The 26,798-nt window shown below is 29.9% G+C and overlaps 2 protein-coding genes and 1 long non-coding RNA gene across 4 annotated transcripts in view; 1 reads left to right on the top strand and 2 right to left on the bottom strand.

The window, feature by feature from the left end:
• LOC149878288 (uncharacterized) overlaps window positions 1-2,345 on the top strand; it is a 28,340-nt gene extending 25,995 nt beyond the window's left edge. Inside the window, exons 30-35 of one of the 2 annotated variants that reach the window (XM_090072644.1) lie at window positions 11-117; window positions 221-305; window positions 434-476; window positions 1,493-1,561; window positions 1,652-1,804; window positions 2,011-2,345. In XM_090072644.1, the coding sequence (XP_089928770.1) occupies window positions 11-117; window positions 221-305; window positions 434-476; window positions 1,493-1,561; window positions 1,652-1,804; window positions 2,011-2,013 (460 nt within the window). In that variant the 3' untranslated portion in view covers window positions 2,014-2,345. Of the gene's footprint in view, window positions 1-10; window positions 118-220; window positions 310-433; window positions 477-1,492; window positions 1,562-1,651; window positions 1,805-2,010 lie in introns of those variants that run through there. The other variant, XM_090072645.1, reaches the window with a different exon arrangement.
• Window positions 2,346-6,073: 3,728 nt separating this feature from the next.
• On the bottom strand, window positions 6,074-9,508 carry LOC149878287 (uncharacterized). Its single transcript, XM_090073017.1, has 2 exons — window positions 8,131-9,508; window positions 6,074-6,987 (listed from the first exon to the last, which is right to left on the bottom strand). The coding sequence occupies exons 1-2, from the start codon at window positions 8,553-8,555 to the stop codon at window positions 6,330-6,332; spliced, it is 1,083 nt and encodes a 360-aa protein (XP_089929143.1). The 5' UTR covers window positions 8,556-9,508; the 3' UTR covers window positions 6,074-6,329.
• Window positions 9,509-10,613: 1,105 nt separating this feature from the next.
• On the bottom strand, window positions 10,614-14,847 carry LOC149878286 (uncharacterized). Its single transcript, XR_016447629.1, has 2 exons — window positions 14,611-14,847; window positions 10,614-12,427 (listed from the first exon to the last, which is right to left on the bottom strand). It is a non-coding gene; the product is annotated as an uncharacterized LOC149878286 (long non-coding RNA).
• Between the last annotated feature and the right edge of the window lie 11,951 nt (window positions 14,848-26,798).

Raw genomic sequence — 26,798 nt, 5'->3', positions numbered from 1 at the left:
TTTCTTATAGATTTACAGAGATATTTGGTTTGATGTATGAGTTAGCAAGTCAGTTGCTTTTCAATCATCAAACTGCCATCAGTTCTACAGTTCATTCATTTCTAAATTGCACAAATGATATCTTTTCTATTTATTAATTGGCATTGCAAGTGAAAAAAACCCTGCCTTTATTTCATCTAAAATTTTTTAATAAGCATTTTCTTGACTCTTTTCTCTTTACATATGCTTCAAAATTTGATGAGTTACACAAATGTTGATGGCCATTATGATGAGGATGTGATGCGTTGCTGTGAACAAATAGCTAGGTGAATCCTGTTTGCATGCATTTTATCCACCAATCTATAATATTTGCATAATCTATTTGTCTGTTTGTATTTATAAAATCGAAGCCCGAGTTAAATTATGATTTTTATTAGATCTTTTATATTTTTAGACTTTACCGTGAAATTGGTAGCCATAAATCTTTGATTTGTAAGGTAAATGTTTGATTAAGTACTGTTTTTGATATTATTATATATTATATATTATTTTTCTTCATTATTTTTTACAAAGTACACTGAGAAAATACCAGAACCTTTAAAATTTAAAGAGTGATTTTTCAAACCAGATTTTTAAAATAGTTCTAGTAAACCATATACGTAATAATAAATTAACAATAAGGGTTTTGACCTTGACATAACATAAAACCTGGGGATCTCTCTGGTTACTTACAATCAAGAAAATTTATGCTCTGGAAAAGATTGTTCTCCCTGTTTTATGCGACATCTAAAAACTCTCTTTAATCGGAAAGAGTCTTGATAATTTATACGCATGTACACTGTCCTCCAAAACTAAGAGAGCTCTAAAATAAAATGATTTTCCAGGAAACAAAAACCTTTAAAACAATTATAAACAGTTTTAATTAAAAAATTATTATTAGATATATTTGCTAATAATTGTGGAATATATTGTACTCACTAGAGACTGTTACGTTGGAATCACCAAGATTAAAGACTGTCCACAATGATAATGATATATGAGATTTTTGACCACTTAATTGATTTTGATTATTTTTTAAAACTGTTTTGAAGCAAATTTATCTTCCTTTCAAACATAAACGTTGTTTTAAAAAAGTTGATTGAAAAAGAAGAAGTGAAAAAGTTCATTTTGGACGAATGGCTCAAAAATCGTGGCCCATAAAAAAGCAATTAAAAATAAAAAGGCAATCTCCTGACCTAAATGCTTAATGAAAATTTATGAAAACAATATGATGATAAAGTATATTTGCATGGTTGATGCTGAAGAAGTGTATCAGGAATTTCAAACTGCCTGGCCACAAGTAAATCAAGTTCGAATTTACAAACTTATCGACTCTATGCCTCATAGATGTACTAAGGATATTAACAATAAGGGATATGTCATATATATATATATATATATATATATATATATATATATATATATATATATATATATATATATATATATATATATAATCGTTTCATTACTTTAGTATTCTCCGTATCTGATTGCTGATTATGTTCGATACGTTCAAAGTGGCACATTGAATGCGAAAATGAAGGTATCAGTGTGTAATCTCTTTTTTAATCTTTAATTTTTCAACTTAATCTTTTTTTTATTTGCTTTTCTTAAAAAATTTTTCTGTCTTTAGACATGTTTAGACGATGGAATATTTTGTATACTGGATACTTGCACTGAGTACGAGTTCTCTTTGCTTAATGTTTTGCTTGAGAAATCAGAAAAAGAGCAGTTTATGGTAATCAAAAGAAACTTCGAGAAGCACCACAAGTATCAGGGAAAAGCTGTAAGACATTTCGTTAATTATCTTATATTCGTAAAGTATTGTTGTTTGTTAAGAAGTTTCTATATCTTTTTATAGAAAGTTCATTTGATTTTTTTAAAAAAAGTTTGATGTCATGTTGTGTTTTTTTTAGGTATGTTATATGTATATTTATGTAAGTTATGTCATCTATGTTTGTATGTTATCTATGTTTTAAAATTAACTTTTAGTGAGCCATAAAACAGTTTTGCTACACCCGAAAAAACGACTTGAATCAGCCTCAATAACTTTGGGATTTTTAAACTGTTGTTGTACCCCAGCATTTTTCTTTCCCTCACAAAAAGATGTGTCAAAGTTTCAGTTCTTTGAGTTTTGGTTGTTCAAAGATGAATGACTCAAAAATTTTTTTATGTTTGGGAAGATCTCTTTGTATGCAAAAATAGCCTATGGTTATGACACTTTTGATTTATATGGTCGCTTTAAAAATCAATGGTGTTTTCAACAAGCGATCTTATAGCTCTGAATTATGCTCAGGGGAGAGAAAATAAATGAAATTTTGATAAAATCCCTTTTTTTACTCGTATTTTTTTGAAAATTGAACACCCTGACTAACTCAAATTAAACAAGTTTAAAAGATAAGAATAAGAACTTGGTAATCTTTTCTAAAGTTAATCGTCAGTTTCTTGTAATAGTCCTTACTCCACGAATGGTGATGGGGAAATATCTCTCTTAGAATTAAAATTACTTTTACACCGGACGATAATTTGAAAAAACTATATCCAGTACCTCCCTACTTTAATTAAATGACGAAAATGACATGCTAATTAAAGCATCTGCAGGATAGTTATACCTATGGTAGTTATGACGAAGACTTTTTACACCGTAATGGCTACTCTTGTTACCAGGGCTGTGGAGTTGGAGTCGGAGCTCATTTTGGCTGGAGTCGGAGTCGGAAAAATTGTACCGACTCCGACTCCGGTTTAAAAAAAATCTTTCAAAGTTTCATAATTTTCATAAGGATTTTATAGATGTTACAAAACTACAAGTCCCAGGATGGTCTGAAAGCTGTAGGATATCCAGACACAATGGGAATTGTAGTTTGCAACAAATGGAGGACAAGGAGTTTGACATGTTATTTTTAGGCCTTTAAAACTCTTATAAGCAATAGGGTATTTTGCTGCTCATCACTGAGAATCATATATCACCTCCCTTACGCTCTCCTCTACCTTCCCTTAAACTATATAACTTTATGATCCCCTAACTCCCGACTTAAATTGTCTGGCACTGTGCTACATATTCTTAGTAGAAAGCTAGGCGTGCCACCACCAAGCACCAAAGAGTTGCTCCACAAACAGAAAGACTGTAAGTATTCAATTAACTTTGTTTCTCTGGAGAGAGAGAATATTAGAAAATTAGTGATTGAAGAAGCTGTTAAACAAAAAGAAGAACTTAATGAATGTCTCAAGGGACGCTTTGTGTTTCTTAACAGAGTGAACTATTTTGCAATCAATGTTTAATTCTTTTTCGAAAAAAATGAAGCAGTTACCAAGACATTGGCAGTAAAAGACGCCAAAACTAATCACACCAGCAAATTTCTCCAGGTCTTAGTAGAAAAGATTCTTAAAGAATATGAACTTAAAGAAGAACAAGTTCTTTCATGTTTGAAATATTGTCCAACTGACAATATTTCAAACATGATTTTGACAAATTCATAATGTTATTAGCGACTGCATAAGAGTTTATTGCATAACAAGAGTTCAGAAAAGTTGTTTGTTCAGAAATTGTTTTCTTATAAATATTGTTTAAAGCACTAAGTGGTTGGATTATTTGTATCAGTGATGAAATAGCCAATGTTAACACTTTACTACAGTTATTTGTTGCTACAAACAAGTAACTGTAGTAAAACAAACAACTATTTGTTGTTACAAATTGGTTACTTATGAAGGAGTCGGAGTCGGTCCATGATAAAATCAAGGAGTCGGAGTCGGAACAGCAGCTTACCGACTCCACAGCCCTGCTTGTTACACTAGATTTCTTTTAATTACTCTCCACTTCGTTAAATTAGGTCTAAAGGAGATCTAAAGACCGTGTTTTTCAATAAAAAGCTTTTTTATGTGATAACAGTTGGGTTTCTGAAAAAAAGCCATCAACCAATAGGAGATCATTAGTGCTGCTAACTCTCGCTCTCGCAAAACTTAACATTCTTATTTCTTGGCTATATTCTCATAATACTTGCTTGTGATTTTCCAACCGCCATCTTGCTGCATTGATACGACAATCTATGTAACCATTTTTTGTATATTGTTTTTTAGAAACAGTCTGTTTTTTTTTTTGTTTTTTTGTTTATCAATTTTTCACTCAAATAAGTTGATATACAGTTTGAAACACAACACTCATATGACATCCTTAAAGAACAACAGAAAAAGTAAATAAAGGAAAGCATGAAAATTATTAAATTTAATCTCCTAAATTGCTGTTGTTTTTATTTTATGCGTAAAACCGCGTACGCGTGAATATATAAGGCAATCAAGAACAATTCTTGACGATTGGTGCTGTTTTCGTTTTTTCGGAGAATTATCAGTAAGCATCTCCTTACTCGTCTAAAACGTCTAAAACGTGAGGTGAGAAGACGGGTTCTTTTTTTGAATTATGAAAAATGTCTAAAATGTCTTTAGAAAGCGTCTTTTAAAACGTCGTTTCGTAACTATTATCAACTCAGTATTTATAATAACAACAATAATACAAAGAATTTAGAAGTATAATAAAAGCAATAAGCAAAAAATCATATATAAGTAATAAAAAGAATCACCAAATATTTACTAAGGAATTAAGAATATCATCAAATTAATAAAAATTATAATAAAGTAATACTAATGAAAAAAAAAGTTTTTTAAAATATTGAAAATAAAAACTGTATAACAATAACACAAAGAATTTTAAATATATTAAAAGTATTAAACAATAATAATGATAATAATAATAATAAATATTAAAAGGTGTTTAAAATAAACAATAAAAATAATAATAAAAAGTCTTAATAAAGTTAATAAAAATTGGAAGTCATTTAAAAGTTAAAAGTAGTGTCTCTTTTTTTTTTTTGGTAAAAAGTTTATAAAATGTATTTTGCTGTTGTTTCAGTTGTTTCTCAGTTTAAAATAAAAGCATATTTACCAATTAACAACTCTCCATTTGAGGCAGTTGATCAAAGTAAAACTTTTATCTGCTTCCATCTTTTTGATCTTTTTGATCTGGTGCATTCTTCAGCTTAACCATTACACACTCTTGCATATTTGATTCTTTCATACCAGGAAATGATACTTTCACAGCATCTTTAAGCATTTTAAATTGAAGCTGCATACAAATACTTTGTCGATTATTCTTGAGGTTGCATCCTTGCCATCTTCACCCCCAACTTGAGATAGTTGTTGCACTTGTATAGAAAAAGCAATAACAAATAAGGATCTATCTTTAAACAATTTAAGCAATCGTTTAAAAAAATTCTGTTTAATAGCTCATTAAAAAGTCAACAACAGTAAAAATTACTAAACTTTTTCAGTAATTTTCCTCCTGTAATTACTCTTCTACCATTTCAAACTTATTTATGCTCAAAAAAGCTGTGAACTCTTTGGTGTCATTTTGCACCACTCTGCTCTAACATAATTCATTCATAAAGATTGCAAACTTTGTCAATTATTTTTAAATAAAATTATTTAAAAAAAAAATTGAAAATATTGAGTAAAAGTCACCTACCCAAAATTAGTTCAAGAAAATTCTTTATTGCAGCTATCAAGCTCAGTCATTTTAAAATTTAACTGCTCTGGATTAATATTTATTATTTCTTTGGATTAATATTAAAACCTAATTATAGAATTTTAATCTTCAATTTCTTGTTTACATAAATTTTCTTAGTAAACATGCATATCTATTTTATGGGTCAATTTCATTAGAAGCTCTCTATACAAATGGTAGAGCAACAAAGTAAAATATCGAAACCTTTTAATTCCGTCTAAAGAAGAAATTCAAATCTTTTTTAGACAAAATTAATACCCACCGAAGGGATTTCTCGAGATACGCTTTAAGCAATAAACTCGATTTTTACAGATCGTAAATGCATTATTAGATGAGTTGATTTTCAAAGGGTAAAAATTGTATTACAAAAATACTCGATGAAAAATGCAATATGTAAGACTTTCAATTTTTGAAGCAGACTACAATTTCTAATTTAACTCATACCGACTTCCTTTTTCTTTTTTTTCAATTGGATTTCAACCGGTAAACATAAAATATCCGTGGTTTTTTAAAGTTGTTTTCTTATTATAGTTCATTTCAGGTATTTGTTTTATATCATTTTGCATTACATTTTAAAAAATAGATGTAAAAAAAAAGGTTTCAGCGTTTCAAAAAATCTTTACATGGGACTTTAAAGTTCTTAAAAATCAACAAAACTTTATTTAAATTTCTTCTTCGCAAAGTTTTTCATCATTTTAATCTAAAATAGTTGCTGCCAGAAAGATAAATATGGTAAAACTCAAAGCCCCTTGTTTTGAAATCAAGAATTGTTTGAAAACTTTACGTATTGCATGATGGGAGTTCTAGGTGGAGATGGATTTAAATGTGGAAAGTTAAACTGAGTTTCAGCGTTTAATACGATTTGGGCTTTGGGAGATGCTCTCACGTTTGCTGGTGCAGCATCTAGTTCATTTATGCAAATTTTACCAGAAGATCTCAGGTTTTGAGGATAACTGCTATGTTGATCATTAACAGCCAAAATTGGAAGAAACATGATCATTTGAGAGTGATATCGTATGTAAACTTTGCACTGCATCACCTGCTGCGATATCCACCATGACTCACTATCAAACGACTCGTCATACGGTAATAAATTATGCATGACGTCCTTGTGAAACGAGTTAAACATTGCATCAAAGTAGAAACAGCTAACGTAAGGAGGTAGAGGCTGCTTTTCAGATTGCGGCCAAAAACGTCTTATATTAAGTCCATCTATTACTGCAACAGCAGGTCTATATTCGTTTAAAAAATCCTCGAATTTCCTGTAAAGATTTTCTGTAGAACTTCTTATTTGAGTCCATTTCTCGTCAGTTTTCATGCTAAGGGATGCTGGGATATCATTGTGGATTAAGATTATATCTTCATCCATAAAGGTATAGTAGAGATAAGACATGTACTGTGATTGGTTGGTGATATACCTTAAAAAGGAAAATATTTTAAATTTGAAGAAATGATCATTAAGTTGCAAAGAGCGTTTTTTTCAACATTAATTATTCAAGCCTATTTAAAATTTCCTTCTGTTAAATAATTTACATGAAATTACAAAAATACAAATAATTTACAAGAAATATATATAAAAATACAAAAAATAAAAAAATACAGTTAAAATATATCATTTTTAAATAAACCTTTAAAAAAACATCTTTTTCGGTTTTGTTAAAGTTTGAAATATGTGACTTGCACCCTTTTTAAAGAAAAACTTTTCAAGCTTTCCCATTAGAATATCAAACGCAATAATAATTACTATAACTACAATAATTACAATAATAATTTACTGGTTTTGATATTTTAATGAAAGTACTTGAACAGTTTAAGAAATAATTCAAAAGTTACTTAAATTATTTCCAAAATGCACTCATGCATATCTTTTTTCTGATGTAACATTTAGAGACAGTAACTTTAAGTTACTATACGCTATTTTATTTACAAAAATTTAATGTCATCATTTTTTCAGTTTTTCGATATTTTTTCGGTAAAAAAAAAACAACTAGTAGTATTAAACTGTTAGGAAACCTGTTCCGTTCAATAGACTCCTAATGTGGGCAAATGATCAACCTTTAAAATTATATTTGTAACTTTCTGCTACACTAATCATAAACGAATTACACACAAACCATACACAAACTATGCACGAACTTTATAAGAACCATACACCAGAACCACCAGACGTAGCTACAGCTTCAAATGTAATTGAACCATAAAAGAAATATGCATATTCACTAAGAAAATTCGCGTAAACACCAAATTGAACATGTAACAATGAAAGTTTTACGGACAGCATAGTGAAGTTAAGTGCTTACACCCATTTTCTTTTCAAATTTCTTATAACTTTTTAAGCTGAAACCAATTGAAAACTTGATAGATGAGTAGAAATAACACGGCAATTTATCAATATTATCAACCTGAAAATTGAGTTTCTGATAAACTACTGAAGTGATATTCTAATAAACTACTAAAGTGTAAATAACTGCTATCCTTATTGCATTTTGAGAATATTTAACGAATTATCTAAGTTTCTTCTTCAATTTTCTTTTCATCATGTTAACAAATATAAACTTTACCTGTACAAAAAGTTTCTTCCAAATGTCCATGTTGTCTTATAACCTGCTGTAATATAGCGGACGTGTTGAAATGTATTTAAACTGCAAATAGATTTGTAGCTAAGCGCCAAAATATCGTGACTTTCGTTATTTCCCATACCTGTCAAGACATCGTTGCGGATACATTCTGCTGCTTGTATAAGGTAAAGAAACATTTTTCTGGAGCTTTTTTCAACTTGAAAAGAAATATTGTTGTGTACGTGTGTCTGATTGGGAATTATTGTGATAAACTCGTGTATTTTTCTTATAAAAGTATTTTGAAAGTCGATAATATGGTCTATAAAGGGGGGTGAAATCGGCTGAATATGTGTAAGTGTTCGAGTCAATAAACCAATGCTTACTACTGCGCACAATGCCACGAAAATATTAAAAATCTTTTTTACCATTTCTACAAAATAAATAATAAAATCTATATTGTTTGGAAATAAACATCGTTAAAAAAAAAACATTTTAAACGAAAAATTTTAAAAGCTAAAAAACTCAATGAAGTTCTAAATTTTCAACTCAACTTTACAAAATAACAAAACCAGCACTCAACGAAGATTTCAATTCAAGATATTGTTTTTGTTTGAATTTAATTCAATACCATTCACGATTATTAGACATTTTTGCATGATAAAATGCTATTTATATTGCAATAAAACACACAATAAAACACGTTAACGCAACAATTAATTCAGCTCTCCAAAGATTTTGTTCAATTTTTCGCTAAAGGAAGATATTAGGGTCAAAAAAAGAATTAGTTCTTCTTAATGTTAAATAACTTATCAGATGTTGTTTAACATCAAAAATAACCTAATTAGATCGGTTTTATTTTAAATGTTAAAAGAGAGAAAAAAATTAATTACAAAAAGAAATACTTAATAGTTATGGGGTGTTTAAATCGGCACTGTTTATCGTATTCGTAGATGGTTGTCATTATTAACGTTATTTCCATTGATGGTATGGAAATAACGACAGAAAAATTTAAGACAGAAAAATTTAAAAACTCAAGTAAAAAAATGCCTTTCGTCAAATTTTTGAGGTTTAATTATGAGTTTTGATATTAAGTCATGTGTAAAGTTTTAAACCAAATGGTTTTAACAGGAGAGGTGACAGGGGGGACATGGAGCCTTGGTCCTTCTACCTTTGACAACTAGATATATATTTTTCTTGATTCTGCTATATAAAAAGCATTTTATCATACAAGAACGTCAAACTCAAATTCTGAAGAAAATGTGTAAAGATTTTTACAACTAACGACAACTCGTCAAAGCAATCTCACCAAAATATTTAACGTCAGGATTCAATTAATAAACAATAACTTAAATATAAAAAAGGATTTTTTATGAATTTCATGAGATTGACAAATTCAAGTGCCTAACCTTCCTCAAAGCCTAAGACCTAAAGTAGATATCATGTAAGATGTTCCCTAGGCAAGGCGCTGTAATAGAATTTGGTTGTTCTGTACTGATTTAGATTGAACCTAGATAACTACCGAGGAAAAATATTTTAACAATAAAATGGAAAGTTTAGATTTATTTTAGATATTACAACGCATCGAAAATTTAACATGTCTGCTCTTAATCAAGGTAAGTTGATGTCATCTTATATTCATTTTATTTTTAAAGTCATTTTAAACCAATATTTTAGAGGTTTACAATAAATAAAGATATTCAAAATTTTTTTCATTTAAACTATGTTATTTTAAAAACCTATTGTTAACCATTCGATTTTTTTTTAAACCTATGGGTTGTCTATCGCCCGCTTGGGAGTGAAACTCACGCATAAGAACCTTTAACATCAGAGCGGCCAGAGAAGAAGTATGAAAATTGTTGTATCAGAGCCAAACAACGAAAGATACAAAACTTTGTCAACTTCTAACTTAGAAAAAATTCATTTGTGGCAGAGAAGTCATTCATTTATCTGCTTAAAAATTATGTAAATAATAAGTCTTGATGGAAGATGCATCTAGTTCAGTTTCTAAGCATTTCAAAGATGTGGGGTTAACCGAACACAGTTAGTATGTTATTTATGCATCAGTTTTTTTCAAATTTATAAATTTCTCAAAAATTGACTTCGCTTTAGTCGAAAGAAGGTTCGTCTTATGTACTTACATACCATTTAACTTACAAATTTTATCTTTGTCATTTGTTAAGTTATTCGTTATTATAATGTTGTACTAAAAAAATATGTATTTAAATGATAACATACGAATATTTCAAAAACACAATTCCAGCACAAAATTACAAAAATGCAATACTAAATATAAAGTTAAGGAACAATTAAAATATTTCTGATCTGTATATTGTTGTTTTATCAAGTATTCTCAGATGAAAGACGTGTGTCAAAAAATCTAACTATATAAGACGTACTTATCAGTAATTAACAGATAAAGAATGCAACGAAAAGTCTGGTATAAAAAAGAGTTAAACCGTGGGAAGGATGAAAATAAAACGGTAAAGTATACTTTGTTTCCTGTTTGATTTTTTCTCTATCAATACATAAAAGTAAATAATTTTAATGAAGGAATAAATTTAAGTTAACTAATTGCGCAAATTAAAATAAAGTCTTTTTTGAAGATATCAAATTTCTAAAGAAAATGTCTCAAAACGGTGGCGTTAACCCTAACTATGACTATACGATGACTTTAATTGAAGTCTTCACATGACATAACCCTGTAATAACCCTGAAAATAGATAACCCTGTAGAAATCCTGAATTCTCACTATGAGTTTGATAATTTGAACTTGATAATTAACAAATATGGAGTATCATCGATTTGTTCATTAACTTGATACTGACTTAAATACTGACTCAAGTTTTTCACTTTAGGTTAACTTAGATCATTGCCTGACTGTCTGAAATTGAAGATTTGCCTTAGAATGATGTAGACGAGCTCATGTTGCAGTTTTGTGCGTTTACAGTTAACAATATTTCCAGATGCAGAATCCTTTCCCTCAGAAAATTTCTATATTAGCGGCACCCATAACCATTTTCTGACCAGTTTAAAGAAAACTAGAAACTCTTTTCGATGGTTTCTTCTCTATAGTAAATGATTTTTCCATATTGCTCGAACTCTCCGGTCTGAGGAATAAGCGCTTATTAACGTTAAAACTCGCTCTGGATGGAAGTTTTCAAGTTTTGAGCACCAGCGCCCTGACTTCCGCTTTGAGTATCTTCAATATCTTGAGATAGTTGCATTATCGCAAATTCCAGGAAGAAGTCATCGGTGTCATTATTAGCAGGCTCTTGTTTGTTACTAGCACTTAAAAAAAGCATATTGCAACCTTTTTAATAAAAAAATTGATTGGTTTTTTACCAAAAGCTACCGTTTTTACAAAAAAACTATTTAAAAATAAATTTGTTACCTTTAGATGACCCTTCCGCGAATAAGGGATGCTCCTAAATGGTCTTTTTGCCGCTGTCAGCCTCGAATTTCCACATTGAACTGGGTTTCAATAGTAACCAGGATTAAACATGATTTTCACAGCCAAACATGGAGTTTTGTACCAAATGTATCCCTTTTTTTGATGGTAATATCTACATAAACTAGATCGATGCTTGCAAAAAGAAAAAGCTTTTGAAATTCGTTTAGCCTCACAAAGGCAAAGTGAAAAGTTGGAGTAAGATCTGCCTCATGTTCAGCCGTGGTGAGGAAGAGTTCCTTTAAAATTGACAGAATCGTTTCAAAAATGTCAAATTTGGCTTCGCTTAGGACAACTTTCTTTAGATTTTCGATTAGTTTTAGCTCAGCAAGGGCATGTTTTGGTTCCTTACTGGTTTTGTGACCAACTTGAGTCTTCATTCATATTGGGTTTATAAAGTAATCTTATTAAAAAACTACATGTTTGAAAGTATTAGTTCATCCAGACCACGTTTGGAGGAAGTTAGTTGATTTTTAACATTTGTTAACTAATATTAACAATCTAAAATCGTTTACTGGGCCAAAATTCATAGTTTCTACATTCTTCTAATAGTTCTTATACCTGTGAAGTCATGGAACAATAGTACAGGTCACTTGAATAGTCTTTTACAGCTTCAAACTTAGTGAAGATACAGCTATAGTCCAGTACCACGTCAGTAGCATCAGTTAAAATATTACCTTATGGTCCGTTTTTTCATCCAGAGTTCAAGTTAGGTTTCTAAGAGATCATTCGCTTGAGTTAGTGTTACTAGGCTATTTAACGTTCTTCGTTACCAGTATAAACAATAGTGGAATCACCAACTAAATGCTCTTCTTTTATCATTCTTAGTTTATTATTCCCTTACTGCTTTACCTACGGAAGAAATAGAATTTTTTGCTCAGAAGATCATATAATGCAAAATATCCAGCTTAGTAAAATAATTGCAAATCCCACTTTTAGGCATGTTCATCAAAAAAGTCGAAGAATTGAGTGATTGAGTTAATCTTTAAAATTAAAAATGAATAATAAAAAAAAAATTGGAATTTTTGAAATACTTGAAATTGATGAAAATGATGTCTCATTTGCAAAGAATAATTTTTTAACATTAGAAGTTTGACCTTGCACGGCCCAAACTTTTCAAGTAAAATAATAATTCAAACCTGAATTCATTTTTAATGCCAATGAGATTTCAACACGATCTAAGACAACAGCTTTGGGAAATGTTGATAGAATCAAAGATTTTGTTTGTAGTTTATTGTAACTAAAAAGTTTTCACCAATCGAAAATTACTTTTGTAACACAAACTTAAGCTACCTGTCGGTGCTCCATTTGTTATTTGTTTTTTCATGGGAATGTAAATGGAAGTGCAGCTGTTTTTATTTTCCCACAGTATTTACAAAAGCCAATATATTCACTAATGATCCTCTTTTAGCTGAAACAGGTTGACAAACTTGTTTTGTTCCACGTGTTTAGCTGAAACAGGTTGACAAACTTGTTTTGTTCCACGTGTTTAAGCTAAACTTGTTTCGTTGTAATCGCATTGCATTTGAAAAATAAGAATACAAGTTACTTTCAATACGTGGAACAAAACAAGTTTATCTCAACACGTGGAACTAACAATCTTTGGATGTTTTAATGTTTGGACCATTCTTATTTTAATAATTAAGGGTGCTCAAAATGATTGGTTAGCTTCCCATCCCATTCCCGTTGGCCACCAATGGTTGGGATCCCAAGAGAAGATCATTAGCATATATAATTTACCTCAGCATAGCACACGCAGCATATAATTTATCTTTTCACATGAAAAATCTTTCAAGCGGGTTTGAAAATGTGCGATCTTTCTACTAAACAGACGATTATTAGGGAAAAGTGATCTCATCTCATCTAGCGTGAGTTGCAAATCTCAAACAATGAACCAACAATTTAACAAGCAGATCATCATAATTTAGCAAGCAGATAGCAATCAACAATTACATGAAAAAACTAGCAAACTGATTTTTCAGAAATCTTGGTCAAAGTAATTAATGTAGAAATCATTTCCCCCTACTCCAAAGTACCTCTCAGAAAATCTTCTAGGAGAGGAAGAGAGCTGGATACCATATTAACTAATACTCCAGAAAAGACAGTAGTTGAGCACAAAAGCATTGATGTTGGTATAAAAATTGAAGAAAAACAGTTGAGAAAAATTAAGTTCAAAAAGGTGAACAAATCAGACAACTATGATGCAAATTTCCCTAATGTGTCATCATCTGTAAAAAATGCGTCCACCAATCAAAGACAAAAAGACACAGCGGGATGCTGCAGCCCCTTATTTTTACCCCTATGGGATATTGGTATAGTATGTACACTTTTATACTGCACTATTTTATTTAAACAAAAATTACTAAACATAATATTCTAAAATGAGAAAGTTCTGCTGTGATTGAAATTTAATAAGAGAAAGTTTGTTTTTTTTAAGTTCAAAATATTTTTTGTGTGGTCTTTATGTATGTAAGTATTTATATATTCAAACTTAACTATATTTACAATAAATAAATTAATTTTAAAAATTATTGAACTGAACACCGTTCATTTTTAATCCTTTTATATTTTTCCCATTTAATATTTTTTTTGTCTCATTCAATCAGTCCTAATGAATGAATGGAATAAAAAAATGTCCTGCTCCAATAAAAACTCTTTTTACCAAATTATAAGAAGTTTTTGTTTTTCTATATTGTTGAGCAAGAGTCGTTGTCAAATTTTTTTTAATATTAAATAATTTTATCTACTTTTAAAAATCATTTTGCTAAAACTGTCTGGTTCATAAAGTTTTTCCTTTATTGCTATGAATTTTCAGACTTCATCTCACCATAGGCTCCAATGTGCGTATTGTGAGGGCGGGGATTTTGTATGTTAATTATGTACGTTCTCACTGTTCTTAGGTGATTTATATGTGTGATGTAAGTGTAACAGCGTAGATATTAAAAAGCGCGGTAGGAACATCAGACTTTTCAATAAAAATAAATGTAACATAAAAAGTAATCTTAAAATTATCTAATTGCAAATAAAATACTTACAATAAATATTTCCATCAACTCTTCTCTAAAATCTCTTAAAACTCTTTTTCTCATATAATCTCTTAAAAGTCTTAAAACTATTTTCTCATATAATCTTCTTTATAATTCTTAAAACTCTTTTTCTCATATAATCTTCTTCAATCATAAAATCTCATAAAACTCCTTTCTCCTCCAATCCATCTCCTACTCCATCTCTCTTCTCCTTCTCCTCCTTCTTCTTTCTTTTTTTTTTTCTTTAATCTTTTTCTTTAATTCGAGCCTTTTATAGTTTTTTTTTGTTTACGGTTACTCATTCATTTTATATTTATATGACAATAAGTCTCTGTGTACTACTCCGTGTATATTGAATGACTTTTCTTCTTTGTTGTTGTTTGCAACTTTTCTCCCTCCTCACAGTATGTACCCATCAACTCAGCTAGTGAAGCCTACTTAGTAAACCAAGATACGCACTGAAGGGAAATACACTTTAGAACATATTGTTAACGCCTATTCAAAAATAAATTTGTGTTTTATTTATGGACATAAAAAATATGCAGCAAAAACTAAACAGCGACGTTTGGTTGATGAATGAATGTTATGAATGATAACAAATAAATGTTAATGAATGTTAACATTTGACAATGAATGTTAATATTTGTTAACAATGAATGTTAACAAATGAAGCTCAAACTATGAAAGGCAACGAAATGAATAGGTCGTAATCGAATATCCCATGAATGGAAAATTAGATTAGCACCTGGATGAAACTCTACAGAAATTTTTACGTTACATAACCGGAGACCACCCCAGAATCAAAACACTTCTTCAAAATATAAAAGCGTGCAATCCCTTTTTTTAAATCTTTTCTTTCGGTATCACTTTGATGAACACTAACATAGATGAAATTGATATTCTTTCCATTCAAAGGACAAATCACATTTCCATTACAAAATGCCTTCGAAATGAACAAGAAAGAAAATGGGAATAAACAAGAATATGACCGGACTTTTTCGGACCGTAATTTAGTTAAGTTTTAAGATACTTTGAATCAGTACAAAGCACTTTTCAGTATTTAGAATTGTTAAAATTAATGAGAACCAATCATAAAGCATTGTTAAGGTTAATGGGAATCTATCATAACGCATTACAACAGACTTTTTTTTTCATTCTGATTGTAGGTAAATTACAGTTTAGTTGATAAAAATATTTCTGGTTTTTAAATTTTTATTGGTTTATTTATTACAAATTATATTACGTTTAAGCAATCAGCTTTGAAAAGTAATTTTGAGTGAAAGAAAAGATAAAAAAACAAAAACACTGCTAATCAAAAAGAGGCGAAATAAAAATCAACAGTTTTATTTCGCTTCTTTTTGATTAGCAGTGAAACTCTTTTGATATAACAAAATTTTATATCAAAAGAGTTTCAATTGTTTAGTTTTAATCAAAAAGCTCCTAAAAAAAAAAAAAAAGAAATAGAAACCTTCATAGTTTTTACAACGTTTGAATTTTAAAAAGAGTTTAAAATGTAGATATTAACTTTTACACTCATGAAAACAAATATTTTTATATAATAAAAAAAATTGAGAGAAGTAAAAAAATACATAAACCATTTTCATTATTTAGTAATGAAATAATAATGTAGAAGTATCTCATCCGTACCATTTAAAAAAAACACTAGTTTTTTCAAGTTAAATCTTAAATTCTGAGCCTAAATCCTTATATTATATAGTTTAAAATGACTATTTTATTAAAAAGTTCATTGAAAAAATTTGATTTATAAAAGATTTTTAGAAATTAACTCAGCATTTACCATCAGTAACATTTATCATTTTTTCAAACTTGTTTTTTATAAACTTCAGACCAGCTGCTGAGTCTTTACCATAATGAAACTTAAATGGATGCATAAAGTGTAAGTCGAAGTTGTAATATTGCAGAAGTATCTTGCTTTTTCTTACGGGGTCACTTCCCACGTTTCCAGGCATATAAATACCATTTAAGTTAATAATGTCTGTTGCAAGCATTCTTGTTATTGTTGGAATAGCAATCTCAAGAAATACATTTGCTTTTCTAAATTTGCTTGAGAGTTCCACAAAGTCTTTAGCTAAATAGTTCGGAATGTACAAAATATCAGAGCGTTGGGCGAAACAAGGATATTTATCAAAATACTTGAAAAAGAAATTGTTACCATAGTTAGTACTGTTTTTAGATTCTATCAAACGTTTAAAATGGTGCTGATATGTTTTAATTGTGCTAATTTCATGAAGCGCACTCCCACAGGAGTTCAACCCATAAGGTGTATCCCACCAATACCAGTAATCACCAGCTGTTTCATTATGCTCTCCAAAATCGCAATGCATTTTTACTCCCTGCCATAACTTCTCACGATCAAAATATTTAAAGGTCCAAACATTTAGTAAAACGTCGTCGCTAAAAGAAAAGTAGCCGGTGTAGTTTGGAAATTTCTTCATTGCGTAAGCTACACATTCCTCATAAACAAAATATCCATTTTCAGTCACCAATTTCTCCACCGGGTATTTTGTGATCGACTCTTTCGGTCCGCAAAACATAATGTGAGGAAAGGTTCTTCCATACATCTTTAGCAGTTGTGGAATGTGATTATAGAGAGGCCAGTTGAATGTTAGTACAAGGAGAACATTGCGGAAATTGTAAGTAACGCAGGGTTTTTGGTTCTTCTTTAGAGGAGGAGTTATGAACAACGATTGAATATATAAAAGCAAGATAACAGTGGTAGCAAAAGCTAGCAGCAATAATTTCGGATGGCGTTTCTTCATCATTCTTTTATTTGGCTAAAAAAAATGAAGTTCATCAGATACTTGACAAAAAATCTTTTAGCTCAAGGAGAACTAAACAGCAAATGTTTGTGCAGCGTATTGTAATAGCTTGTGGATAAATAGAAATAGAAAAGCAACCAAAGTTTTTTTATTAATAACTTCTCCAGTCATCCAAAACAAGAAAGAAAAGGAAGAAAAATTGATATACTTTTTGTTATAAGGTTCTTCAAAACTTAAACATGTAAAGTATTGTTAAATATGATTGATTTAAAAAAAAAAAATACCGCCAAAGGTTTTCAGATGAATGCAACGGTTTTATAAAATGATTTAAGCTTGATGTCGTTAGTTATGAGTGCACTGAATATTTTTAGAATAAAAATTAATACAATTTGTCATGTCATTCAAAGTTTCAAAACCATAATTTATTGAGAAATTTAGAAAGCAAAAAATTCTTCAAAAAGTCTTCAAAAAATTTTCAAAAAAGTTCAAAAAACTTTTCAAACTACTGTGATATGTTTTCTTCAGCGCCCATTAACAGAAATTCAAAAGGACAAACAATCATCCACGAGAAGAAACTGAAAAAAATGTTTCACTGACTGTAACAACAAAAATTTAAGCAAACTTTTGTATGTAAATATTTATTTACAAAACTTTGCTTAACTTTCGTTGTTAAAATTCGCAAGCTATATACCGGATACCAGATTTTTAGCCTAAAGATGAGAAAAACAATGCTAAAAAACTTCTTGAAATTATTCAAGAAAATGTTGGCACCATTTATAAAAAATGGCACTTACTTCCAACAAGATGAGCTTAAATTGTCTCAATCGCTTAAACAACAAAACTTTTCAGCTACTCACTGGAGGGCCTGAAAAATGGCTTTTGGGGCTTGAAAGTTATTGAGACTACATGAAAGACAAAGTAAAGGAGAAAAAACTACGAGCCTTCCAGACCTCATCGACATTATCATGTTGATGAGGTCTGGAAGGCTCGTTAACATGTGGTTAATTTTGTACATTATGCAGAAATAAAATTATTTTAATAAAGAATAACACCGTTTTTACTGGCACTAAAGTTTTGTACAGCACTTTACATTTAACAGTTAAAATTTTTTTTTTGTACAAAAATGTGCATTATCAATATTTGTTAATAATGCATTGTTAATAATATACAATAATTTAATTAATTTTATTAATAATATATATTTTTTCAATATAACTATTGAGTATTTTAATATTTGTCTCTAAAACTCAAAATTTCTCTGCAATATTCTACATTATTTATCGCTCAAATTTCCAAAATGTTACGGTAACTTTTTAATGACATCCTACTTTAGCGTAAGATAAACTTTTTCCATCTTATTTTGGTTTGAGGGTTAACAGAGAAAAGATTATCAGCGCATAAAGCCATTTAAAGAAACAAAATAATAATCAATACCCGTGTTGAACCAGCCTCAGCTCTTTTAGCTTTCTAAAACTTCTCGATGCTTATTTCTTGCGTTTGTCACGATGTTTTTTTCCAATGTGTTAATGAAAACAAGTTGTTTGCGTCCTCTTACAATTTTTAACCGGACAGAAATGTTAAAAAAATCCGGAAAAATTATACTGAGTGCAGTGCACTGCTGAAAAAGCAGCATTTCAATGCAAAGAATTATTCAAAAAATTGTCGATTGATCAATTTACATATGTTACAATGTGAAAATTGTGAAATCTAGCAATCTTCTGCTAATGATGTAAATAAAATAACGGAAGCTGTTTTATAGAACTCGCTTCCTGTCTATATTTAATTTTTAGTTTTTTTTTTTTCAACAACCTCGCATCATGATATAGTAAACAGTTATTATTTATTAACAAGATTGCATCATAATTGTTAAATAAATATTCCATTCCGCCTCGGTATTTCATTTCAACCAGGACTCCTCTTCATGAACTTTTACTTCTTTAAAGTACCTGGATCATATTTGAGATATAATAGTCTTCATATTAGTTACATTCTTACATGCACGCATTTTTGCATTCCGTGCAGCAGTGTTTAATTTAATTAATCAACTTATATTTTAAGACTTCCTTTGTGTTCTAACATTTGCTCTACAATACCAACAAGAAGCACCGCTTAGCTCTAGCATCATCTAGTTTTGGATATGTCTTCTAAAAAAAAACAAAATATTCGTGGTAACTCTCAAGAAGCCTTGGCTAAAGTTCATAGCAATTCGTACAACTATTTATTGAGTTTTTACTTTTTTCATTGAAAGTAGACTCAACAAAACTCGCCGAAATCCTAAATATAATTCATGGATTTTTTTTTGCTATTTTACCACCTTCAAAAATATTCTTCGCTAGGAAGCTTAAGCTTTTGAGGTATTATTGCTTCAAGTTGAGTACTCTCTAATATATTCGATTCCATTAGATAGTTACTATTATGAAGAATCATTGTTTCAACAATTCATTGAAAAACGTACCAGTATCATCCAAAAAGCAATACTTAACAGAGAAAGTCGAGTTACTAAAAAAACCCATGAGGTGGAAAGATTTGATGTGCGAATGTGATCCTAATCAAGTTCTGTTTATCATTTAGATCTCAAATCAAAAAAATCCCCACCACAACATCCTGATCTCATACGTTTTGAAAATGATTTGCTTAAATCAATGAAAAATATCTCATTCACTACTACTCAAAGGATATTGCATTACGACATTGCGAAATTTAAATTTTCAAATACCTTGTTCGTTTTTGCTGCTAAAATTAGAAATATATACGAGCTAGATAAATCTTCGTATCAGAAGCTTTATAGTGAAATCATTATTTAAATATACAAAAAACCTGATGTAACACAATAAAACAACATTATTGTAGAAGCTAAAATCATAGCAAAAAACGTAGACATCGGCTTGAGTGCTATGGACTCAGCATTCATTACCATAAAAGACCACAAAGAAAATTTTGTCAACAACCTTCAGAGCCGATTAATAAACCCCGCTTAGCATGAACTCAGAAAAGTGCGCAAAATTTTATTGGATGATACCAATGGATATCATATACCAATACCAATTATTTATATGATACTAATGTATTTATATGATACAATTATTTATGTGATACAATTACTTATATGATATTATATGATACTACATGGTACTGTCGTGAATAACGTCTTCAAGATGCAATTAGCGTCTGTGAAGGTGTTAATGTATATAGGTGCTAATGTGTGTAGGTGTTAATGTATGTAATTGTTAATGCATTAAATGTGTCAAAATGACGCGGTTGCAAAACTGTATAAAAAGGGAGTGTAGTTTGTAAAATGTATGATTCGCAGTCAGATGTAAAAAATATTATCAAGTTCATAAAGAAAACAGTGACTTTTTAGTGTTTCAAGGAAAGTCTAAATAATTCCCCACAATACTATTTATATGATAATATGGTATATGATACCAATTGGTATCATATGCCAATTGGTATATGATAATTGGTATCATATACCAATTGGTATCGTCCAATAAAATTTTGCTTACATTTCTGAGTTCATGTTTATTGAGGTTTTTTAATCGGCTCTGAAAGTTGTTGACAAAATTTTCTTTGTGGTCTTTTATGGCAATGAGTGCTGAGTGAGAAAAGTTACCTTCATGCACCGATGACATAACACAAGCGACGTAATAGCATGGCCCAAGCCCATACCTGACAAAAATATCTGTACTTTCATTCAATGCGATATGGACGAGTTTTAGCAATCTTAAAATAATATTTCAAAACAACTACTTTAAAACATGTCCAGCACTTCAAAAAAAATTCCTAATGAATTAAGGTAAAAGACCCCTCAAACATTTTTAATATAAAATAACTCTTTCAACAAAAAAACATCTATATTCTGAGAAAGAACTAGGTAGCCACATTTAAAATAATAAAAAAATAATCTTATTTGTTGTCATGGTTACCAATTAAAATGGTCAACATTCAATGATATTTGTGCCACCCCGGCTATACTATCTCAGTAACTGAAAGCATTTAGGATATGAAATTAAGGCAAATCGTTAATAACATGTTGATCTACAAACTGAACTAAAACTATTTGAAAAAAATAAGTATTTGAGTTACAATGAAATTTTTAAAATGGTGCATTAAGAAAACAAAATTTTTTAAGATCAAGCTTGTATAAATAAAAAAAATTCTTACAATATTGCAAAACTTTTAGTTCCATTTGTAAAACTATATGCAATAAACATTTGCTGAAAGTTTCATGCAAATTGAAAATACCATTAATGAAATAGGATGGCCGGGAGGTCAAAAATTTACATATTGAAAAAAGCACATTTAAATGTAATATTCATAATTGTACCAAAACTTTTTAATCAAAATGTCAGTTTAAAAACAGTTACTTATAAGAACATGAACCAGGATCATACAGGCTACTTTCATGGTCATTATCTGCATCTTTCTTTTTTTTTTTGCATCTACAAATAGCTTTGCGTTGCATTTTTGATGTTGTTCAATTTTGATATTCCACAAAAATTAGACGCTTTTTGTTCATGATTGAACAACCTTGAAGAGTATATATTCCAGGAATCATATTCAACTTTTCAAATAAAAGAACACTTGCTTTTCTTCCAATATTAAAACTTGAAGCAGCATCATAAACTCCTAACTCCAACTGTGTTAACGAAACATACTTTGTTTTGGGTATGCGCTGCCATATCGTCCCATTAAAACTTTCATTTTGGTTTTTGTGTCTTACCATGAAGGCATTTTTTTAAGAGTTCTTCTTGAGATAGATCGATGTATATAGGTTTTAAGTGGCTGACAACTGAGATTGGAAGGCCTGTGCCTGAATTGTAGGTAGAGGTTTTATTAGCTTTGTCCTGTTTATAACAACACCAGCTATTGATACCATCAGGGCAATGATCATGCAAGTTATTTTCAGCTGATGAAGATACATGAAACAATGTTGCAAGTATGACCTTTTTCATACCTTCTAAATCATTTAGATTTTGCCTAACAGCAATTCCATAATACTTTTAAAGACAGCTAATTGTAGCATTTGTTAGTTTTCCTTCCCCTCCAAGTCCTTTAATAAATTTTTTCAACATTCTTAATCTACAACCAACACGTTTTTGTACATGTCCAACACACTCCAACTTACGCACTGTAATACCAGGATAAGTATCCTTAACGTAAGAATAGCTTTTACAATCCCCATCCCCATAATAGTCTACATACTCAATTTTTTCGTTGCAGTTAGGGCACCAAATGTATAACATTGAGCTCAATCCCTTTTTCTTAGAAAAACATTTCGAAAGTTTTAAACCCGAAAGACATTTTTTACAACATAATTGATAAATCACACTAGATAAAATTTCCATGTCAACAATATGATAACCAACAGAATTGTTTTCATTTTGCTGTGGTGCCTCAATTTTTTCAATTTTTTTTTGAGGATACAGATAAGTTCGAAAAAAGACTGTCTCTTTCAGTACTAGTAAAAGAAGCCACTGGCAAAGTTGAATCATTTAGCAAACTTCTGGTATATTTATTTTCATGAAATTTTCTTGATTTTTTACTTTTAGTACTCTGTTTTACTCTGCATGACGTAACAATACTCATTGTTTAAAAACAAGAAAGAAAATGAAGAAAAATTGATATACTTTTTGTTAAAAGGTTTTCAAACTTAAACATGTAAAGTATTGTTAAATATGGTTGATTTAAAAAAAAAAAAATACCGCCAAAGGTTTTCAGATGAATGCAACGGTTTTATAAAAGGATTTAAGCTTGATGTCGTTAGTTATGAGTGCACTGGATATTTTTAAAATAAAAATTAATACAACTCATCATGTCATTCAAAATTTCAAAACCATAACTTATTGAGAAATATTGAAAGTAAAAAATTCTTCGAAAAATCTTCAAAATGAAGCATTTTCAAAAGTTTTTCAAAAACTCACAAAATGATTTTCAAAACATTCTTCAAAAGTTTTTCAAGTTACTGAAGCACTTTTCTTTAACGTCCGTTGATATTAAGATAAAAAAAGACAAATCATCCACCAAAAGAAACGGGAAAGAAAGTTTTTCCCACACCTTAACAGCAAAAGTTGAGCAAAATTATTTAAATAAATAATTTATTTACAGTACCTTGTTCACAATAAACACTAAGGAATGAGTTATGGAATCTTGTGATGTTTACTTAACTATTTCTCAGGGAAGCTTTAATGCAGCTGCGTGAAAGACCTTAGGCAAGTATTTAGAAGCACTGAGAAAATCTCAAACCTTTTCTGTTACTCACTGGAGGGCCTAAAACTTTGCACATAATTATACGTTTAATAATTAATGACTTTTATTACAAAAATGTGCATTATTGTTGATATTTTTTAATAATATACATTTTCTAAATATTTAATATTTTAAACTTTTTCTCTAGCAGTCTTACTTTGTTCTATGTTCTACAAAACTTATCACTGAAATTTCCAAAATGCTACAGCAACTTTTTAAAGACATCCTACTATTGTGTAAAGCAAACCATTTCCATCTTATGGTTTGAGGGTTAACAGAGAAGAGATTATCAGAGACATTGCAGCAAATAAAGTATGCAGCAGCAACAGGCTAGTACGCTAATATCGACCATGGTAATCGTAGTTTTTCATTACTTTGACAATGAAGCTTAGCATAAGCATTTTCTTTACACTTTTCTCTTTACATATGCTTCAAAATTTGATGAGTTACACAAATATTGATGGCCATCATGATGAGGATGTGATGCATTGCTGTGAACAAATGGCTAGGTGAATTCTGTTTGCATGCATTTTATCCACCAAGCTATAATATTTGCATAATCTATTTGTCTGTATTTATTAAATCGAAGCCTGAGTTAATTTATGATTTTTATTAGATCTTTTATATTTTCAGACTTTACCGTGAGATTGGTCGTCATAAATCTTTGATTTGTAAGGTAAATGTTTTGTTAAGTACTGTTTTTGATATTATTATATATTATTTTTCTTCATTATTTTTTACAAAGTACACTGAGAAAATACCAGAAGCTTTAAAATTCAAAGAGTGATTTTTCAAACTACATTTTTAAAATAGTTCTAGTAAACCATATACGTAATAATAAATTAACAATAAGGGTTTTGACCTTGACATAACATAAAACCTGGGGATCTCTCTGGTTACTTACAATCACTGGAAAAAGCACTGGAAAAGATTGTTCTCCCTGTTTTATGCGACATCTAAAAACTTTCTTTAATCGGAAAGAGTCTTGATAATTTATACGCATGTACACTGTCCTCCAAAACTAAGAGAGCTCTCAAATAAAATGATTTTCCAGGAAACAAAAACCTTTAAAACAATTATAAACAGTTTTAATTAAAAAATTATTATTAGATATATTTGCTAATAATTGTGGAATATATTGTACTCACTAGAGACTGTTACGTTGGAATCACCAAGATTAAAGACTGTCCACAATGATAATGATATATGAGATTTTTGACCACTTAATTGATTTTGATTATTTTTTAAAACTGTTTTGAAGCAAATTTATCTTCCTTTCAAACAATATAAACGTTGTTTTAAAAAAGTTGATTGAAAAAGAAGAAGTGAAAAAGTTCATTTTGGACTAATGGCTCAAAAATCGAGGCCCATAAAAAAGCAATCTCCTGACCTAAATGTTTTATGAAAATTTATGAAAACAATATGTTGATAAAGTATATTTGCATGGTAAATGCTGAAGAAGTGTATCAGGAATTTCAAACTGCCTGGCCACAAGTAAATCAAGTTCGAATTTACAAACTTATCGACTCTATGCCTCATAGATGTACTAAGGATATTAACAATAAGGGATATGTCATATATATATATATATATATATATATATATATATATATATATATATATATATATATATATATATATATATATATATATATATATATATATATATATATATATATATAACATAAAAAGGTATTATCGTTTCATTAGTAGTAGAGAAATGCGGGTTCTGAGCCATTGATACCTTTCCATACTTAAGGAATGCAAGGTGTGTTTTGGGCCATTGATTTGTAATTTCTAGGTTAATGGTGCTTTTTTATACTTAAGGAATGCAATGTGTTTTTTGTTGACTTACCTTCAGAATAAAAAAAATCACTTGTAATTTCCATGAATTCATGATCTAAAAAAAATTCTGTGCTGAAGTAATTATAAAAAACTTCAAGTTTTTATAATTAAAAAATCGTAGATTTTTCACTGATCCAAATCTAAAAGGTTGGAGTAAAATTCCATCCGAGTTTCGCAAACAGATGGGAGCAAATGTCGTCGTAAAATCTTTTCTTGTCGATGGTTTTTAAAACCGAAAAGTCTTCCATGCGACACGGATGACTTCTATTTTGGAGCAGCTGAAACAAAATGTACTGCGCGTTCATAAAACTTTTTCTTTTCAACTCTTTTGGCTTGTCTTTTCCGTACACCAGATCGTATAAGAAAGACAAATCCTTAAAATCTTTGATCAACTGTTCTTCCAGATATTCTATATCGTCCCGTTTTCCGACGAGCACGTAATAGATGTAGTTGGCGTTTTCATACTGATTAGTATAGTTGAGCTGTTTTAAAAAGATTAAAATGTGTTCTTTGGTGATGCGAGAATATTTCACATTGGTGTTTTCAGAATCGATCAGCAAGTTGAGCGCCTTAAATTTTTTCTCCAATTTTTCAAAGACTTCTTCAGGAATCTTGCAATTTTGTTTGCCTTGATATTGTTTTATGCACTCTTGAAAGTGAATGATACGCGAGTAAGTGTATTTGTTGACTGAATTGGATCGGTCGTAGTCTTTGTACGGAACAGTCGTTTCTAACATTTCTTGCTGTCCTGAACACACGAGGCAGTATTTTTTATTGCTCTCGTCCATTTCAAACTGGCTCGGGTCGTCGTTGATGCAAAATTTACATTTGGTATGCAAGACAAGTTTTTGGGCAATTTTAATATCGGTCCACCGTCGTTGAGAAAGCGTTTCTTCTGCAATGGTAAAATATTGACGCTGAAGCTGGTTTTTTTCTTCGTCAAATTTAGCTCGGTCTTCAAACGAAAGCTGCGTCTGTAAAATGTCTTGATATCGCTGGATGAGGTGATTTGTCTTGGCGATAAACGTTATTTTTTCAGTCTTGCGTTTATCCAACTCGTCTTTGGTCTCCATCAGATGCTTAATAGCTTCATCTGACAGATCGCACCTGTTTTCCAAAAGAAGAAACACGGATTTCAAGTGCTCGATATCGTCAACGTTATCCTTGTCAAACTTGTTCATAATTTTTGTGTTTAATAATAGAATGCTCATTTTTTAATGTGAGCGTGTTAATTTAATTTATCATTGTATTTTTTTATTTAACAGTAGAATTTTGAGTTTCTCTAATTATTTAGATCCTTCGGATCAATGAAAATTCTTCGAA

The sequence above is a fragment of the Hydra viridissima genome, unplaced genomic scaffold (assembly GCF_058129835.1).
Source record: "Hydra viridissima isolate aposymbiotic clone 2 unplaced genomic scaffold, HvirCarnegie_v1 scaffold_15, whole genome shotgun sequence".
NCBI lineage: Eukaryota > Metazoa > Cnidaria > Hydrozoa > Anthoathecata > Hydridae > Hydra > Hydra viridissima.
Note: the sequence above shows the minus strand (reverse complement) of the source record. Positions and strands in the feature narration are given on the sequence as shown.